The 18,366-nt window shown below is 39.4% G+C and overlaps 2 protein-coding genes across 8 annotated transcripts; one reads left to right on the forward strand and one right to left on the reverse strand.

Annotated features, from left to right (window-relative positions):
- The first annotated feature begins 3,048 nt into the window (after positions 1-3,048).
- LOC122093286 (cleavage stimulating factor 64-like) lies at positions 3,049-11,225 on the forward strand. 7 transcript variants are annotated; one of them, XM_042663595.1, is made up of 11 exons: positions 3,050-3,266; positions 3,379-3,457; positions 4,214-4,388; positions 6,404-6,437; positions 6,516-6,763; positions 6,856-6,933; positions 7,548-7,583; positions 7,672-8,220; positions 9,258-9,578; positions 10,693-10,820; positions 10,910-11,225. In XM_042663595.1, the coding sequence occupies exons 1-11, from the start codon at positions 3,236-3,238 to the stop codon at positions 10,953-10,955; spliced, it is 1,725 nt and encodes a 574-aa protein (XP_042519529.1). In that variant the 5' UTR covers positions 3,050-3,235; the 3' UTR covers positions 10,956-11,225. The 7 variants fall into 7 exon arrangements, with proteins under 7 accessions (XP_042519553.1, XP_042519529.1, XP_042519507.1 ...); XM_042663573.1 differs by having other exon boundaries at positions 10,914-11,225; XM_042663586.1 differs by having other exon boundaries at positions 6,534-6,763; positions 10,914-11,225.
- A 1,173-nt stretch (positions 11,226-12,398) lies between these two features.
- Positions 12,399-17,932, reverse strand: LOC122093276 (beta-xylosidase/alpha-L-arabinofuranosidase 2-like). Its single transcript, XM_042663564.1, has 7 exons — positions 17,159-17,932; positions 15,990-16,277; positions 15,716-15,885; positions 14,601-14,698; positions 13,828-14,178; positions 13,274-13,684; positions 12,399-13,073 (listed from the first exon to the last, which is right to left on the reverse strand). The coding sequence occupies exons 1-7, from the start codon at positions 17,588-17,590 to the stop codon at positions 12,502-12,504; spliced, it is 2,322 nt and encodes a 773-aa protein (XP_042519498.1). The 5' UTR covers positions 17,591-17,932; the 3' UTR covers positions 12,399-12,501.
- Between the last annotated feature and the right edge of the window lie 434 nt (positions 17,933-18,366).

An 18,366-nucleotide genomic window follows, 5' to 3' on the forward strand; every position in this document is an offset into this window, starting at 1 on the left:
TTAGCTTACTTCTATATTGAAGGAGTAGGTGAATGTGATTGACACAACTGACATTGAAAGATTAGATTTCTATTACAGTTACTTACTCATACCTCACAGAAGAAACCAAACATTACAACTACACAACATGAGATGATGTATCAATCCCTAATTGTGGTGGGAGATTTGGTGATAAAAGATGAAACTCCTGCAAAGACCAGGTTTCTCAAACTTAATTCAAAGGAAACAAAGGCATTCATTTTTACACCCAAAAGTTAAATTTCATGTTTTATTGATACTAAACTTACAAACCCATCCCTAGGCACTAACATGTTAACCATGACTTCACTCAATCAGAGTCTTTCTGTCACATACCCACACACACAGTTGGGATGGGAAAGCGAGTTGGTTAGTACTATAAGCAATCAAGGAACTCTACTACCAATTAAGCAAGTAGATATCTCCATGGCAATGATACCGTCATTTGTGCTTCAACCTCCAGTAGCTGACATTTAAAAATAATACCATCATTTGTACATGTAACAATAGAAGGGTCTACTTCAAATGAGGCTATTGTAACTCTTCCATTAGCTAACACTAAGGTGAGTTAAAGTTTCCCCTCCCACCACCCCTACTCCTACCCCTACCCCTACCCCTACCCCTTATATTTAAATCTATATCTTGATATATTCTTTTTGAACTGTTTCAAGTGAATTTCTTTGTGAATCTGTTGGAAATCCGCCACTCTATTTTGGGGGGCATGTGGTTTCCTTTCAAGTATATTCTGGTATCATCTACATTCCCTACCTTCTATCTTCTCTGGTTCCATTTTATTTGATTTTTCTCTGTAAGTTTTAACAACTTATTCTTTTCAAAAGTTGCTGATATTTGACTTGATGATGCGCTTAACATCAAGATATTGAACATTTTTTACTTTGTATGGCTTATCACCATGTCTGTTTCAATATTCTTTTCTATAAATCTTATTTTGCTCAGATATCTTCAGGGGTTGCCAATAGAACTAATTCACTCACCAACTTCAGCAAAAACCTAATCTAGATCACACACTTCTCTTTCTCTCTCTCTCTCTCACACACACACACACACAAAAAGGAAAAAAAAAAAATTTGAATCAAAGTGAAATCCGTCTTACATAGAACCTAAAACCTCATTTAAAAAATGTTTTGTCAACGTGCATTTGCACGTTTGTTTTTGCTAGTATATATATATATATATATTTTTTTTTTTTTAATATCTCCCGAGACACACATCATCATCTTGGCAATAAATTTTTTATTTTACTTTTTATTTTATTTATTTTTTGGTGCGAGAGGCCTCAGTAAGGACCATACTTGGGAACCAGAAAGGAGTCACTGACCAAGTCCCCAAGGCAATGGATTGGCCATTTTTGCTACTTTATCCTATTGAACACCATTGGCCAATGACCAGCCTACTAAGAGTTAGTAGGGTCAATGGTCACATACTCCTTCACAAATCCACCCACACACACTTGCATACGACAATATTTGATCCCACAATATGCAAGTCAAAGCTCCACCACTAGGCTAGCCTAGGCTAGTGTTCATGGATTAGCCATTTAATTCAAGCTAAGTGAAAACTTAACTATACTTCTTTACACAAAATTATGATATTCACATCTTTACCCTTTCTCAACTGATTGTATCTCTGGTAAAATAAATAAACAAATAAATAATAGCTGATGGCATCTTCACATGCATCAAGGCCCACCAAATAAAAGAAAAAAGTTCATAATTTAGTGAGCTCTTCTCGGACAGGAATCATACTTGCACTTACGTTTGGACGGTAAATATTTTTTTTGGAAAAGTTTGTTGAGCCATCAAGGGAGAGTATGCTAGCACTTTCTTGGGAGAATTACATGATTACCCACTTTTGGGTTTCCCTTTACAAAATTACCCATAAAAAGTTTTGGTCAACAAAAATATCCAAAATTAGGTTTGGGTTTACAAAACTACCCAAAACAGTGATTCTCCTTCCTCTGCCTAATTGTTTTGTCATTTTTACCCCTGGCCAAGGTTGTAGCACGGCCTGATGGAGGCCGAGGTGGCAGCCCGGCCTGATGGAGGCCGAGGTGGCAGCCCGGCCTGATGGAGGCCGAGGTGAAGCACGGCCTGATGGAGGCCTAGGTTCAGCACGGCTTTACGAAGGCAGAGGTGGAGCGCGGCCTGATGGAGGCCGAGGTGACAGCACGGCCTGATGGAGGCCGAGGTGGAGCACGGCCTGATGGAGAACTAGGTTCAGCACGGCTTTACGGAGGCAGAGGTGGAGTGCGGGCTACCACCTCGGCCTCCATCAGGCCGCGCTATCACCTCGGCTTCCATCAGGCCGGGTTGCCACCTCGGCCTCCATCAGGCCGTGCTACAACCTTGGCCAGGGGTAAAAATGACAAAACAAACAGGCAGACGAAGGAGAATCACTGTTTTGGGTAGTTTTGTAAACCCAAACCTAATTTTGGATATTTTTGTTGACCAAAACTTTTTGTGGGTAATTTTGTAAAGGAAAACCCAAAAGTGGGTAATCATGTAATTTTCCCCACTTTCTTTTCCTATCTCTCTCTTTCTTACATGTAATGACCTTGCCGCCTTCTCATATTAGAAACTATTCTATCATGCTTCTTTGGTTTGTTTCTTTATACGAATTGTTTGGAGAAACCTCTCCCATTAAAGGTGTAAATTTAGAGATGGAATCAAAATCAGATATTTAAAATCGAATCAAACCAAAAAATTGGTTCATTTTGGTTTTGGAAATGAAATTCAATTTGGTTTTAAAAGTAAAACATCCTTTCAAATCGATTTAAATAAACCGAAACTAATGAATCAACCTAATCCAAACTGAAAAAAACCGTTTAAGAACTGAATAAAAAGAATAGTTGAAAACAATAAAAACCGAGCTGAACCAATATCAAAATTGGTTCGAAAGGTTTGAACCGATTGACACCATTATAATTGAGCCGGCTACGCCACCTGGCCGTGGCCTGTGTCTGGGCAAAAAATCTTTTCCGCCGCCTTATAACAGTTGAAATTTGCGAATTGGTGAAGTTATTAGACGCAGACATTAACGGACATAGAAAGAGCGAGAGAGAACGAGCGAAAGGGGACGGAGACCAAGGAGGAAAGGAAGGTAGCTTCTGCAGAAGAAGAATGCCGAGGAGGAAGAAGATGGATCTAATCTTCTTCATCTGCGTATTATAGATGGCTTCTTTTGCTTCTTATGTTAGATGGCCAACTCTCAACAACGATGCGTGTTTGGTTAGTTATAAACCTCAATTTCTCGAACGATTTCAGTGTATGAGTGATGAATTTCAGGTGTGAATTGGATGTTTTTAGTTTTTCCAACTGTTGCTTGTTTGAATTTTTGCAGTTGGAAACATACCGTACGATGCGACTGAAGAACAACTTATTCAAATCTGTGAAGAGGTTGGGCCTGTCGTATCTTTCAGGTCAGTCTCTCTCTCTCTCTCTCTCTCTCTCTCATTGTTTTCTGGTTGCCTTCGGGAAAGAAGGAGAAATCTTTCGCCAGACCTTCTGGATTCATTTTGTAGAATTTAAGTTGGAGTATTGGGTTAGTTAGTAATGTGGACTAAACTTGTTTTGGCTATATAAAACGCGTTCATGTACCTAGAATTCTTTTATGATCAATAATGGACTGTATCTCCATATGTAAAGCAAGGTTCAGTTTTAAGAGAAGTAGTGGCACCCACTTCAATTTCATTACAATCAAAGCAGGGCGCAAGATTGTTACTTTCGGTTCCTTGGTTGAGCATATTTTACACCAGTAGCTGAGGATGCAAGAAGCGAAAGAGGACTACTCTCCCCTCACATGACAAATGTTTTTAAACCCAAACAGAACTTAAGTAACTGTTGTCAACCCTTATGATTGAGCTTGAGAGGAGTATTTGAATGAAACAATTTGCTTGTTTCATGCCTATGAACTGGATTAATGTGACAATGAACGAATCAGTTTAAGTCTTTCCAGAAACTCTCTATTCTCTGGACCTTTATGAAGTTTGTGTTAGCCATCTGTGTTGTCTATTTTAGCTTTCTTTAGGGAGTAGTCTAATTGGTTCTTTCACTCTTCCATGAACTGCATGAATGTCAAAATGGTTGTCCTCTTTGTGTGTGACAGATACTTTACCTTGTTCTAAATATTTACATGTGCCGCTGTTCAGTTTCTCATAAACTTTCTTTTATTTCAGATTAGTAATTGATAGAGAAACCGGTAAACCAAAAGGTTATGGGTTCTGTGAGTACAAAGATGAAGAGACAGCTCTAAGTGCTCGTCGCAATCTTCAGGGCTATGCGATCAATGGCCGCCAATTACGGGTTGACTTTGCTGAAAACGATAAAAATTCTGACAGAAACCGAGAAAAGGTAATTGATATAAGCATGTTAAGGAAGTTCTCTATTTTCCTTGTTGTTGATACCTTCTACTATTAGGTGATGCTGGCATGGTTTTTTAATGGTGGTGCTTCACCTAATGAGCTTGAAGAACTCATTTTCATGAATTATTGAACTTCTTGCATGACAATTTTGAAATTTAAACCTATGCTATGCAGACATTGTTCTCTTGTTTGGGATGGAGGGATGTTGACATTTGGCTGTATCTTCAATTGTCAAAAGTACCCACCACCCATCCACATGCACACACACACACACACTCACTCTCTCTACACCCGTACACGTCTGAATACACACGTATTATGACAGGAGATAATCATTTTCAGGGGTAATTCAGAATATATTTTTTCCCCTAATATATTTCCAAATGGAATAAGTTTTACTGCTTTGTTATCTAATAGAAGTTCGGTCTTTTCTTGCAATAGATTGTAAACATTAAACAAACAAACTAGTAAACTTTAAAAGAAATGATTATGGTTCTAACAGAACTAGCCTCACAAACAATATCTCATGTCTCTTATCTGTGCTAGCTAACTAAAGCTCGTGAAAATTCCAAAACTTGGGAAGCACTGCATTGGGAAGATGGTTTCCACCTCACATTTGCACATTTGACCCAATCAAATTGAGTGCCTAAAATATTTCATTCTGGGTTCAGATACGAGGGGTGGAAACTGGAAAATAGAAAGGGAGATTGCAGAGTGTTGGGCTGGATTGTTCTTTGTGTAGGATGATCCGATCATGCATCAACTGTATTTTCCATAGCCTTTTAGGTAAACAAGAGTTGGGTGGAGATGTTTAGTCGTAGGTGACTCAAGATTTTCAAGTCTTATAGCATCTGCATTAAGGGGAGAGAATCTAATTTGAGTGCCTAACTAGTTCTTGTGACAAGCAAGTGAAAGGGGTAGCACATCCACTTGTAGGCTTGATGATTGAATACCTAATTGAAAAATAACTCATTGCATGTGCCCCTTCAATAACTAATGAGAAAAAATGAAATGACATCAAGGTTCCAGGTTTTGGTTTCGAGTCTGGTTTCGAATAGTCTCGAAACCGAAATATTTCGGGAAACTGATTTTGGTCATCGGTGGATGGTTTTGAGGATCAAATGATAGAATTTGGTCCTAAAACTTCTAGGAAACCCTATTTTAGGCTCTCTAAATATAGTGGAACCCTTAGATTGTAAACAAACAAACCCAAAATGATAGAATGACTTCGGGCCCTAGGTTGGTAGTAGTATACGCTGTACGTTGCTATATGCGTTCTCTAATATGGCTTTTATCAAACCCAAAATTTAGAACAGACATATAAATCTTTCCATATTTACTGAATGATACACAGTTCATTACAAAGAGTCAAAGATATGGGAATGGATAATACAAGCAAGTCACCCCTCTACCCATCCTAGATTTGGCCAAGAATCACAAAATAAACTAGGTTTCCACAATCCTTAAGAGTCAAAACCAGCAAAAATAATTGTTTGAAACTATACATTTTATATAAAAGGCTTGTATCATTTTTTTCGAAACCATACAGAAACGACACATATCATCGAAATTTCGACCAAAATCTTGGACTTTTTAGATATCACATGGAGTTTCTTTCAACATCTTGTGAGATTGAAATAATTCGTGAAATTTCAGTGAAAACTTCTCATTGAATGAGATCAGAGATAATATGAGCCAATTAATTATAAGTAACTATTTGCACCTTCATTCTCCTATGTTGAATGGTCTTTCCATGCTTGACAGCGGTCAAATCTCTCTTGTAGTGTCATATATGAATAGCTAAAAACCTTTTCTAACCATGTAAGCTAGGGCTTGCTTCATGCAGTATGTGTCGATGTTATCTTTGGCATTTGCATTTTAATGTTTACAAATGGATATCAGCATAATTGAGAAACAATTGATTCCAATTTAATACGGAGTCAACTAATGCAAGAGAACTCTTTGTACACCCTCTTAAGACTTATCTTTCTTCATGTTCTACAGGGCCGCTGTGGACCTGGATTGGCTTCAAATGTTGGTTGGTCTTCTCTTTGCTGACTTTAATTTGCTTTAGATCATCTTTTTCATGTGACAACTTGTTTTGGGAATAACACAGATGCTCAAAAACAATTAGGTGGCCTTGCAATTCTTGGGGATTCTGCTCTTCATCAGCCAATTGGTCTCCCATTGGCTGCCACTGCTGCATCAGTCATGGCTGGAGCTTTGGGGGATGTTCAGACTGCTGGCATGTCCTCGAAGCAAAATGGTCTGCTTGGTCATTCTGGTTTGGGCAATGACCCTTTAACCCATTACATGGCTAAAATGTCTTGGAACCAATTGTATGAGATAATGTCAGAGATTAAGGTGTACATTTCCCTTCTGTCCTCTAGGCATTTGTGAGCAGCCTTAAGTATACAACACAGTTTGACAAATAAGACACATACTGCTGATGGCAGGTAATGGCTATACAGAACAAGGAACTAGCCCGCCAACTGCTACTTGCAAGTCCGCAGTTGCCAAAAGCTCTTTTCCAGGTGATTGTCTAGCATTTGATGCTCTTTTAACATTCACTGTCATACTCTTCTCCATAATTATTTTATGGTAATAATTGTCATGCTTTGTGGTAATTGAGTGAATATGCATTCTTGGGGATTGTGTCATAGCTAGCTATTCATAAGAAAATAAGTCCGAAGTCCAAACTTTGATTTCTCAATTCATGCTTTAGAGGCCACGTCAACATCTTATGATTGAAGATTCCTAAATCTTAGGGAAGACAACTTTTTCCCCCAATGGAATCTTATTCTCTTGTAAGGGTATTTCATTTTTTATATATTAATTTAGGATTTATTTTGATCATTGGCAGTATATATTTCCAATTCATTTTTCTTTCCCATAACTTTGGCATTTGTTTTCTCATGAGTAATTTTATCCTTAGGCTTCCTTAGATTTTCAGTGTGTCCAGATTCTATTTCCTAAGATATCATATTGGGCAATGCTTATGACAGCATGCTCTTTGTACTGTTTTTATTGATTCGGCTATGTTGGATAAGAATTAGTTGTGAGTATGCCAATGATGATTGTGGATTATTTTGTATTTTGTAACCTACTGCAACTTTCAAATTCATTGTTATTGATTTTCAATGTGCAGGCACAAATAATGCTAGGAATGGTGAAGCCACAAGTGGTTTGTCTCATGGACATCAAAACTGTCATTATCTATCATTGTAAGTGCAGAGATTGTGTGGTTCTGATGTTGTGTTTGCATTCTACAGTTGCAGATGCAAAATATTCGGCAGTCTCCTGGTTCACAACTCCAGTCTCAATTGCAAGAAGGAAAGCAGGGTCAGCAGTCAGCTTTACGTCCTATTCCTGGACAAATACCTCTGTTGCAGAATAATATGCAGATTGGGTTGATGTCTCGATTACAAGAAGGTCAAGTGCCTGCTCTTCCTCAGAGTGCTTCAGTTAACAGCCAGCCTTCACTTCTGCTTCAGCAAGGTCTTATTCAACCTCGATTTCAGCATCCACACCAAGCACAGAGTCAAGTTCTAGTAGAGTCATTAGTGCCAGGGCAGTCTGGAGTTTCAACAGTTTCATCCATACAAACACAACCTTACTCTGGTCTTTCCGTTCCACTACAAACTCCAGCATTAGCAACTTCTACTGCTTTAAAGCAGCAAGTTCAACCCCCTCTGCTACAGCCGCCTAGACCGGTTGGTGCTGTGAACTCAGGGCACAATGCTCAGTTGCGTCACCCCAATGCAGGTCTTCAACATCCTTCACTTTTGCTTCGTCCTCTGTCATCCCAGCCAAGCTTTCAGGTGCCAACTTTACTGACACACCCTGCCTCCTTGTATCTTGTTCTGTTATGATGAACTTCTCTCTCTTTTTGGGTTAATGAAGAATTAGAATAGAAGAAGAATCAGAAGGGAACTGAAGTCAAGTTACATTATTATGTCATTGGATGGGTTGGATGCTGAATATTGCTTAAGCCCTGCCTGTTTCTAAGGAGGTCGATTGAGTGGTGATTCAGTTTGACCATCCTGAGTGCTGATTTAGCTCACATTCTTTTCTAATTTATGTATGAGCAACTAGTGTGGTAGGACTTAAACAAGCTAACCCTGTAGGATTCTATGGGAAAAGCTAATTGACACCTTGGTTGGGAAAAAGTAAGAGATATAGGAAGGGGAAGGGAAAGATTGCAGAGGACTAAGGGGAAAATGAAGAAGAATAGGAACAAAAAGCAGCAGGTTACACCTGGTATTTGTTCCTTCGGATTTTTCTTCAACATTCAACATCATCTCTGAGTATTGAGTTGTCTGGAATTGTGGAGTCCACAATCGAAGAGGAGGGAGGAAGAAGATGAATCTTCACTGTTCTCCTTTTAAAATTCTATTTCCTGTCTAAAAGGGAAACACTTCTGTATTTTACAATTAGACCTTTTGTATTTGCTGGTAAGAGGATCCAAATTTCTATTTTACAGGAAAGACACCCCTCAATATTAAAACTAAGAAGAAAATCTATTGCTTTACACCAAAATCCGGTTGCCTAGATGCGAAGGTGTCCAGCCACTGTGTGGGCTTTCCTTGCTTCCATGATAACTATGATATCACAATTTCTTGCCAAGCGGATGCAACCATGGTGTCACTTTAAATCAAAACTGGAGTATATAATAGGTCATAATTCTGTATACAAAGATATATTCATATGCATGAATATCAGTCTCAAAGCTATGGCACATCTATTGCTTCTTCTTGTTTCACAAAATCTTAGCCGTTAGAATTATTGTTCTTATTGCTGGTTTTAATTATTTCTATCATTATTATTATTCTATGTATTTAATCCTGTTAAATATTAGCCTGGCTCATCAGCATTACCAGGTGGACCAGAGACAGTTCACAGAGATGCTGAAAGATCTGCTCAGGCTACTGATAATGGAACCTGGGCTACTAGGAGTAACAACTATTCAAACATGCCTTCAGGGTTACCTGAACAAACAAACATTGTTACCGATTCTTCAGAAGGGATGAATCATCCTTCTAAACTGGCAAGGTTGAAAGATGGAAGGCAAGATTCTCATAGAGTGGTGAATGTGAATACTTCTGCAACTGGATCATTGGCTGCAAACCTAGCCTCTAGTACTGACGGAGTACAACAATATGAGAAAAAATTTCCTCCGGTAATGTCTTGTTCATTGGAATTTAACAAGTATATTTTTCTACTTTTTACACATTACTAATTGTTCCTGCGTGTATGTTGGTTTACTTTACTTAACTATCAATTATAGGTAGTAAATTAAATTGTTCCTGCATGTTTGTTGGTTTACTTTACTTAACTATCAATTATAGGTAGTAAATTAAATAATAATGTGCAAATTGTTTCGATTTTTTAAAATATATATTTTTTTAATCTACCTTAAATATTCAAAAGTACAAGAATTTTCATGCTTTCTTAAGTCCTGAAGTATTAATTGCAGATAATTCTAAAACCATACGGAAACACATAAAAATCTCATTGTCTTTGCATGTCAAATCATTTAAGAAATCAGGGGGAAAATTTTCCTGAAACTTTCTTTTTTTCCTTTCTTCCTCTCAACCCTATCCCTCTCATCTCCCTATTTTCACTGTAAATTTCTCAAGGGAATCTAGCTGCTGGAGAGACTGCCCACCTGACTCTCTCTCTCTCTCTCTACCTATCAATAAATTGTGTATATACTAGTTGTAATGGTGATGATGGCTTCAACCCCTCAAGAGAGCTGAAATCCATGTGGAAACTGATGGAATGGAGATGCAACTCTTCATTTCCCCTAAAGTCAGGACCTGTGCACCTTGCAGGTCGCAGCTACAATTTTTTCCTTCTTTGGGCTTGTGTAGAGCTCTTTTTTTCTTTCTTTTTTTCCTTCTGGTAGGGCTGGATGGGCATGGTCTCTTAGCCCTTACCTGGGGAAGCCTACTGCCTTAATTCTGGTCTGTTTTCTTGGCATGCTTAGTGCGCTTATGCTGTTTCCTTGCTTCACTGTTCTTCTAATTGCTTCCATCTGCTTCCCACTTAATGAATGTACATCTACATAAACATAGTACTTCTCAGTAGTTCAGAAATTGAAACCATGGCATACGTCAAACCTAGCAATTTTACGCACATAATTATGTGGGATTGTCTAAATTTTAAGATGCATAGATATTGTTTGATTGATTTAGTTCAAGTAAATTGATCTGACACATATTGGACCATCCAATACAGTAGTGGTTTCCTTGCATATTTATGTGATTGTTTCTTCCCCACCCTCTCCCCAGCAGTTGCAGCTTCCACCTGAGGTAGAATCCACTCTGCTGCAGCAAGTGATGACCCTCACACCAGAGCAGTTGAGGTCATTGCCTCCGGAGCAGCAGCAACAAGTGATTCAACTCCAACAAATGCTCCGGTGAGTTCAACCCTAGATGCTTTTGCTGATGTATCAGGCTAGCCTGGCGTTGCCTTCTTTCAGGCCTTCACAAGTTGTTGCTGATGTAGGCAGGTTGGTTGTAAGATTTTATCATGCCCAATGGTTTGGAAGTGATGGGTTGAAGGCACTTGTGTTCTGATTCTGAATTTCAAGGGGATGATTACATTTATGTAACAAATTATGTGACTGTGAATAGCATCTGTCATTGAGTAAAAAAGAAAGAAGATGAAAAAAAGGAAGTTCTGAGGTATTCTTTTCATAAAGGATACTGAAAATTCTGACCCAATGTAATTGCCTGTTGTTTGCTTCTTTCTTCCTTATTACCTCTGAACTAACAATATTCTTTGCACAAGGGGAAGTAAAATAAACTAGACTTTCAGTTTCTTCCTGAGTGTGTTCACTTGTTACTGTTCAGTTCTTTATTCTACTTACTAGGAGTAGGTTTATCCTGCTGAGCTTGATTGTGAAATATTCTCCCTTATCTCAGCTTTGTCAACCTTTTATTCTATGGTTCCATCCTTTACCATGGTCATATTCTTTGCTCATCAGAACTAAATAACATTAACTTGGTTCAACATACTGATACCGTAGCTACTAGAAGGGTAAACCAAACTGATGAGTATAACTTCCTTCTCTGAATAACTACTTAAGCCAAGAAGAAATATCTTGAATAGAGAACATTTATTGAAAATTTCGAAGGTGCCTAACGATCAAATGCCCACACTTCTTTGTGGTTTCTATCTGTCTGAGCTATGACACCCAGACTTTATAACATTGCACGTCTTGCCTACTGCTCTGATTATTTCACTCAACGTGCAGTTTAGGTCTTCATATAGATTGATCAATGCTTCAATGAGTGAGTTAATTAGACCATTTGTGTTGTGTGCTCAGAAGGATGGAGTTGTCACCTGAATATGTCAAACTCAAATGCATTATAGCAAAATTCTGTCAGACCTACAACAATGCCAAAGTTGTGACTCAAAAAAAAAAAAGGACTTGTCATCTGGCTTTCTTGCAGCCTTGAGACTCTGCATACAGTCATTATGGCTGGGACTAGCCAAAGTTAGCAGGAATCCGTCCGAAGCTCAGTTTTGGGCAACAGTTCAGGCCAGGCCTTTAAGGTCTGAGGGCTGCTAAGGACCGAGCCTAACATATTGAACCTTCAGACCAAAATGCCCGAGTCTGAGGTCCACTGCCTTTAGTGGCATGCGCAGGTCTCCTTGGCTAAGCTTGGTTTGGCCGCTGCCTGTCGCATTCATAGGATTCACTGTATTGGTTGTAAATGTACTATCACAACTACTAGATACCAAAATGTAGTGTTGTGACGTGTGGTCTTACCATTTTTTTGTTTATCCATCCACAGTCCATTTTTGTTTATCCACTTTATTTAAGTTGTCTTTACTGCATGATTGCTAGGTGCTTCATGCAGGGGAAACAGGGTCTTTGTACCATCTCTATATGGTCATGGAACTCGGTTTGGTGCTCAGATTGCTTTGCCATGCATTTCCTTGATTTGGATTTGAAAATTTTGTTTCAGATTGCATTGGCCATTGACAATGAGAAAATTGTTTGCTACTCAGCATTCATTTTTAATCTCCTGAGAGAAGTTGGGAGAAACATTTTTCTTCCCCAGCTTCTTCTTTTATTGGAGAGATCCAATTTAGATCCTTACATTCAATGAGTGTTTCAAGCTCCCCACATGAAGTACATGTAACCCCAAGGCCACTTTTCGGCTTCCTACTTCATCAACAACAGTCAAGTCCTTGCAAACGTCCACTTTGAACTTGACCAGTTGTTCACTTTGGGCTGTCAAAGAAACCTTCTGAAAATCCAGCAAATGCTTCTTAGGGGCGTTGTGCACAGATGGAGGAGTGGTGAACAAGAAAATTGTATGGCTTCCACCCATTCTTCCTGTGTTCTTTACTCTTAGGTGAATGTCAAAAACCAAGTTTTTGCAACTAGTTTCAGTCATGTCAATGGATTTGCATTTCTGAGACCGACAAAAGTGACCTTCTTCCAAGGGAATTGAGACTAGTTTAGGTGCCAAGGCAAGATGGTGACTGACTGGGGAGTAGCTGAGGCCATCACCAAATGAGTATACGGTTTCACCTGTATAAAACCGGTAGGTTCGGCCAGGGTAACCAGTTGCAGGATCCGGTCTCATGTTCATGTTTGTCATGGGGATCTTGTCTGCATACTCCTGTGGGTACCATGACATAGGTAATCTTCCACCTGAGGAAACAAGCAAAAACATGTCCATTATAAAGCTTGTAACTTTAACTAGTAAAGCCTAATTCAATCCCAAGAGGAGTTAAAGCAAGAGAATCAACATTCTTGAAATGGAAATAGTGCCTTTTCCAAGGCTAGGGTATTTCTTACCTGCACCTGAGGAACAAACCAATCAACAGAACCAGAAGGAAAACACGACTTACATGGATTGTAATAACCGAAGATTACATCTGCGATAGCGGCACCTCCGGCTTCACCAGGGTAACCAACCCACATTATGCTTGTGACCTTGTCGTCATTTTTTGCAAATGTGACATCCATCCCCCCTCCTGACATTATAACAAGAATTACAGGTCCCTTGGCTACCTTTGCAACCTCTGTTACAAGAAGTTCCTGCTGTCCAGGGAGACGGAGGTCGACCCTATCACGACTCTCTGCCTCGATTGATAGATCAGCACCGACAATTAAAACCGTTGCATCAGCTTGGCTTGCTATTTGCTTGGCAGCATCTAGCTGGGCAGTGGAGCATGCCACATTTGGGCAGCCTTGTTGATAGAGAGTAGGAACTGAGGCTGTTAGGCCTTGAAGAGGAGTTGTGTATCTGCATGGAATGCCTGCCAAACATAACATTACATTACGCATCTCAACATCAAGAGATGCTTAAGAAGGTCTCCCTTCAGAATGCATTTTAAACCTAAACTCTATTCTGAGAATGCATATCAAACACAATCTTAGTTCAATCTCAACGCTTAGATACCTTCATAGTTGCCAATCATGGTCTTTGTGACGTTTGCGTTGGGTCCAATTACGGCTAGAGACTTGATAGTGGTAGGTGATAATGGCAATGATCCAGGGCTGTTCTTCAACAAGACAATCCCTTGCCGTGCTGCTTCACGGGCGAGCTCCTGGTTCTCTGGGGTGCAGACATCCTTTGGACCAAGCTTCCCATAGAGCTGCTTACTCGGGTCACCATCGAAGAAGCCAAGCCGCATTTGAGTGGCAAAATTGTTGGAGATGGCCTTATCTACGGCCGACTCATTCAAGAGCCCCGCTTTTACTGCAGCTTCAGTGTGTTGGCCAAGGAAGGTTCCACAGTTGAGATCCAACCCTGTTCAAAACAGTAAACACATATGGGTTAGTGGGCAACTCCCAACTGTTAGAAACTTTTAAAGCCAATGAGTATAGATAGTATTCGTGTAAGGGTTTAAAAATCCAGAATTGTAAATGGGAGTGTGGCCATACTAGAGTGGCCAATTCTAGGGCTTTTGGGATTAGATCATTGAGTTACAGATTTCAGGAATCAATTCTAGGGGTTTTGAAGACTAATTTTGACCAATTGGACCTCTGATTCCGAGTTTAAAATCCTTTCTTACGTTGGATCTTCAACACCAAAATTAAAACTAGTAATAGGCCTATGCCCCAACACTATGATTCCAAGTGAACAAGAGCAGATGAGTGGTGAGTAATGGTTACTGATGATAAGATAGGATGACCAATAATCTAAGACAAAATCTAAGAGAGAACACACACCAGCCAATATAGACTTGGCAGCTGCTTCTTCGGGGGTTTTGGTATAGTGTTGAGCGCCGTAGAGCACAGCTACCGAATCACAATCTGAAACGATGTACCTGCGTCAACCACAATAAAAATCATTTTCACCATCAGAACCAGTCCATATAAGACTAATGCTGCATACACAGGTATTCTAATCTGCACACTACCCCATAGTAAAGATCTCTTTTTTCATAAAAGGATAAGTGTGATTTTGGCAAAGTGGTTAGGGTCCCAAAGTGGGCCATTCTTGCAATGGGCCCACAAAATGAAGTCCAGAGGCACATGGATACCTAATGTATGCTATCCAAAGATTAGCATGATCATCTATTCTTAATCATCTGACCAGAATTTCATTCTTTTGAAGCTCTGTGCCCTTGTTTGCCTACCATCAACCTTAGTTGTTATCATAGGATCTGCTTGATATAGTTTGCTCCTCTGGGCTGGGCCGCTTGGATCCGTCTTCAAAAAAAGAGATTGAATCAGCCACAGGCTGGTTTAAAAAATTCTAGGCCTGGGTGGCCCAGTTCACCGGCCACCAGCGTTCCATTGCGAATCTATCTGTCATGTATGAGAAAGAGTCAGAGGACCCAGCATCCATGATTCCATGCTTATCATAAAAATGGTGGGGCAAGTAACAAACTAAAAGCCCATATGGGACCACTCCCTAAGAGGAGGCCACGACAACCAATTGGTGTCCTGTGCTCCTAAAACATATCAGGAGCCTTGTGCATTGGGTACGTCTTTTTTTTTCTACTAAATCGATATGATATCATATCAAACTCGACTCTAGCGATGCCAATATGTATCAGCTGATATGCATACTAACCCTTAGAGCCAACCACAACTGTGGTTGTGTAAGCTATACCATATTTTCATTCCCTTCCCCAAAATAGTCTAAACACCATTACTCCATGTGCAAAACTGAAGAGTGAGAAACCCAACCATGGTGCCTGTGCACCCCCTCTCTCTCTCTCTCTCTCTCTCTCTCTCTCTCTCTCTCTCTCTCTCTCTCTCTCTCATGTAATGAACTAAACATCTTCAAACGTTAAGTACAAAAAGAGGAAAAATGATTAAAGGAGAAGAGAAGAGACCCATTAAGTTGCCATTCACCCCTAATGACCCCAGCAAGAAGATCTGGATCTGCACAGGTGGGTTTCCCATTTACTTGGTTGTAAGAACACATTACACTTGCAACATTCCCATCAATAACACAGCTCTTGAATGGTGGTTGGAATGTATCATCCATGTCCTGTTTAGTTACCTATATCACAAAGTATCAACAACAGATCAATTCAAATTCAAATGCACAAAAGCTGTTTGAACCCAAAGCAGTAGTACTTAAAATGGTGTAGCTTTCTTTGTTACCAGAGCATTGAAGTGATATCTATCTACTCCTTTCCAGTTATCTAAATCATAAGCTGTATAGTGTTTACAGCAAGCAGCAACTTTAAGCCGATTTGGATCGCCATCGTCACTTTGTTGTAAACCTCTAACATAACCAGTTGCATATTTACTGGTGAGCAATGGGTCTTCCCCTGGAGTCTCCAGAGCTCTTCCCCATCTTGGATCCCTGAGTATATTGATGTTTGGGCTCCAATACGTCAATCCAGCTAAACCCACATTATACATTGCTCTAGCTTCTGTGGACACCACCTGCACAAATAAATTCCCCAGAGAATCTTAATTCTATACAAAAGATTGAATGATCTTCAAGAAATAAGATATCTTTCTTTATGTGCTTCACTTTCTTTTCATAGGTTGATGAAACTACCAGAAGAATACGTTTTAAATGAATGGAATTGGATTAATATTCCAATTGCTTCAACTTCCCAATATTTAGAGCAGTTGGAACTGTCAAATGCACACACTCTAACCAGATAATTCCTTCACACCTACATGCTTTAACTAGCATTAACCTATCATAGTTAATGTAAAAATAGAAGCAGATAGTACCCAATGTGAGCTAGCAAAGTTCATCAACAATCCCCTAATAACTCAAACTCCTGCCTCACCATTTATGAGTTGTTTCCTATCTTAACTACTCACTGACATCAATAGGGGTAACATAGTACAGAAAACAACACAACAATAACAGAGCTGGCCAATCAAAACAAATTTCATGGATCTCCTTCTTTGCTTTTAATAATGAAGAGGAAGATGAGCAGAGAAATATTGATAAACAAGAACACTAGACCGCTAAATTTGTCATTTTTGGGTTAGAAAATCCTAAAGATAGTATTTGCAACCTTGAATACATTCTTCCACTAAGAAGAAAATGTACATTTCACCTCTTTCATCTTTTAAATTCTGTTAAAAACTGAACTGAAAATGTCGAAACTTGGATCAAACCCATCTCTAAAATTCCAATGCAGATGAAACTAGAATTCAGAAGGATGGATCTCTCTCTCTCTCTCTCTCTCTAAATCCTATCATCTCAACAATTTAAACCCATTTCCAGAACTCATTTTTACATCAAACCCATGAACCACATTTCATGAAAGCAAATCTGAGACTAAACTCGCACATTACTATACCTTTCCAATGGCCTCAAAAAGAGAGGTGTTGAAGGAAGCTGCAGTTAGAATAACCATAGGAAAGCTAGTGGCTGCAGGAACAACATTAGAGAAATGAGTTCCAGGACCCACGTTAGACACCCCATGTAAGGCTTCCGACCACCACTCATAACTCGGGATACCAAGCCGACTCACAGCTGCTGCTTTATTCACCAGAAACCCAACCTTCTCTTGCAATGTCAGTCTCTTCACCAAATCATCCACCCTAGCCGCAATCCCCAATGAAGATTTACAAAACCTAAATGCACCCAACCCAGGATTCTTACTAACATCACAAGCAAAAACAGGAGTTTGCCCTGAAACCCCACTGGAACAAAAGAAAACAAAGATCAATAACATGACCAACGAAACAGAACAAGAGTTTCTCTCTGCTCTGTTTTGTGTAGGAGCCATTGCCCCTGTTTTACAGAGGCAGAGCTTCAAAGAGAGGGTAGGAGGGTGGGAATGGGCAAATAACTGTCACTTTGTAAGTACATTTATAGAGTTACAATACAAATTGTTTGTTTCAAGCCCGTGATAAGGAGTTGGATGATACCCTGGAATTCCATTAAATTCTTACAGACAAACAGCCCAAATGCAAGATAGTGAATCCAACTTGCAGTTCTTGTGGACTAATGAGTCCGTGAAGATTTTTCCTTTGGATTAGCCACTGGACTCTGAAGGGTCAGTCTCAGAGAGAAAAAGATGGACCTTGGTTACACACAGACACACACACACTCACACTCTGCAATCAGCATTGAGGAGAGTTGTTTTATTGAAAGTTGAAAATCGATATATAAATTGGGTTTCTGGGTTTCTTTTTTTCTTTCTATTACTGTGAGTCACGTGAATAATCCGACGGGGTAGAAAATAGTTGAAGAAATAGAGCAGCTGCGGCTTCAGCTTAGCCATTACAGCTCAGTGGTAATTAACAGTTCACCTAATTTCAATCAAAAAAAAAAAAAACAGTTCACCTAATTTCCTGATCTGCCTTTGTCTTACCAAATAATGTAAGTAACAAGGATTCCCAATTAGGCAAAATTCATTCACCGGCTAGAGTTTTTCAAGATGTGCACGTCTAGAGAGGTTTGTTCTCCACACGGGTACCCCTAATTTTGCCATATGAAGAAATGATGTGACAATAATCCAATATCGTTTTTTTTTTTTTTTTTTTTTTTTTTTTTTTTTTT

This window comes from Macadamia integrifolia, chromosome 2, assembly GCF_013358625.1.
Source record: "Macadamia integrifolia cultivar HAES 741 chromosome 2, SCU_Mint_v3, whole genome shotgun sequence".
Taxonomy (NCBI): domain Eukaryota; kingdom Viridiplantae; phylum Streptophyta; class Magnoliopsida; order Proteales; family Proteaceae; genus Macadamia; species Macadamia integrifolia.